Here is a 1,583-nt window from a genome sequence, read left to right as displayed (position 1 = left end):
CTCCTCTTACCCCTTCTCAGGGCCTGCAGGGCCGAGGACAGATACGTGATGTACCCCGGTGGTTGAGGTGAGGAGTTAAACTGGAAGAAACCCACCACTCGAGGCTAGAAGTAAAAGCACACAAGAGACGAAGAAGGCACAAATGATGTAAATTGAACGACAGAAAGACGTTCAGGTCTTTCCTTAAAGAAAGACAATATTAGCAGCTTGCATGACTTCATGTTTTTCTGCCAACTCTCCATCAGACGGCCTGAAGGCAAACAATACCTCGTGACAGGAGAGGAACTCGTCAAGTGTGGCTCTGGATGGGAGGTAAGTGAGCGGTGTGATGACTCTGAGGATAAAACTTTCCACATATGCAGCCACAAATGGACCCTTGTACTCTATTGGCCCAAACCTGAAAAACAGAAACACACAAAAACACAAAAACATAACAGATCTTTCTCGTTACAGCTCAGTTGTATCAGTTTAAATGATAGATCAACAAAATGATCACATTACATTAAGATTCAGACGCACAATTTCATACAGGAGATGTCATACATTAAATAAGCGTTGCCATTGGAGCTGTGTAATTGCAAGAATCTGGCTAATTTTTGGACGAACACGCCATCATATGCATAAAATCTGAGTTAAAAAAGCTTCCTTTTCATGCAACCATAACAGTGGGAGCTGCACACGCCGAATATATCGACAATCACCGGTTTCTGGACTGATGATGGCTGGTTGGAAAAATGTAATATATCGCCCAAGCCTATTCACAATCCACCATTTTAGTTAAATATAAACATGAGCGCTCTCCGTCTTACCTTCTATAAAACAAATGGATGATCGGGTACTGATAGAAGCGGTTTTGCCTCCTGCATTTCCCGTGACTCCACCAGCAGTTAACAGCCAAAAACTGCACCTGTAGTTGTGTAAGAGAGAGAAACAAGAGCTGAACAAAGAAAAGAAAACAACATTTCCAGACCACTGATATGGTACGGAGTGTTTGTGTTACCAATCTCAGTCGTGTGTTATATTCTCTATTTAAAAAAAACATCAGAGCCTGACGAAGTACACCCCAACAGTCAGAAACATTCGAGTTAATAACTTTACATTTACTCCTCTACGTGTCTAACGTGTTTTTTGTAAATTGACAGGCGTGTTTCCATAACAACAAGCACTTGCTGCCTTGTCAGTGGTTATCTGATGGCGTCAGTTAAGGTTGCTATTTGTTATTGAAACAATCCTGCAGAGTGCCTATTGTGTCCTCGGGTTTCTGTACCTGCTTGGCCAGCTTCTTAGCTACCTGCTGCACTTCCTGCCGGGCAGCCATCGAGTGAGCGCACCACGGTGCATAGAAGAAGATTAGAGATACCTCCGCCATACTCCTGAGACGCTCTACCTGGAGACAAAAATGTTAATGTTACTGACATGTACTAGATAATAACTCTATATGATTATACATTTATATATACAAGTTAAATTTAATGTACGGCTACTATGTTATAGGTTACTTTTCATTTTAATGTATGTTTAATGTAAGTCTAATGTATGTTTGTATGCTTGAATTTCCATCGGGATAAGTAAAGTATCTATCT

General features: G+C 41.1%; 1 protein-coding gene across 2 annotated transcripts in view; it reads right to left on the bottom strand.

The window, feature by feature from the left end:
* The window catches only part of txndc11 (thioredoxin domain containing 11), an 11,378-nt gene that overhangs the window by 7,948 nt on the left and 1,847 nt on the right, over window positions 1-1,583 (bottom strand). For both annotated transcript variants that reach the window (XM_035660844.1, XM_035660845.1), the window contains exons 3-6: window positions 1,268-1,387; window positions 810-907; window positions 268-397; window positions 11-104 (exon numbers count right to left, since the gene is read on the bottom strand). In XM_035660844.1, coding sequence (XP_035516737.1) covers window positions 11-104; window positions 268-397; window positions 810-907; window positions 1,268-1,387 — 442 coding nt within the window. The remainder of the gene's footprint in view (window positions 1-10; window positions 105-267; window positions 398-809; window positions 908-1,267; window positions 1,388-1,583) is intronic.

Source organism: Morone saxatilis, unplaced genomic scaffold, assembly GCF_004916995.1.
Source record: "Morone saxatilis isolate NCDOM2014 unplaced genomic scaffold, NCSU_SB_2.0 Contig17, whole genome shotgun sequence".
NCBI classification, from domain to species: Eukaryota; Metazoa; Chordata; class Actinopteri; family Moronidae; genus Morone; species Morone saxatilis.
This window is presented reverse-complemented; position numbering and strand designations above follow the sequence as displayed.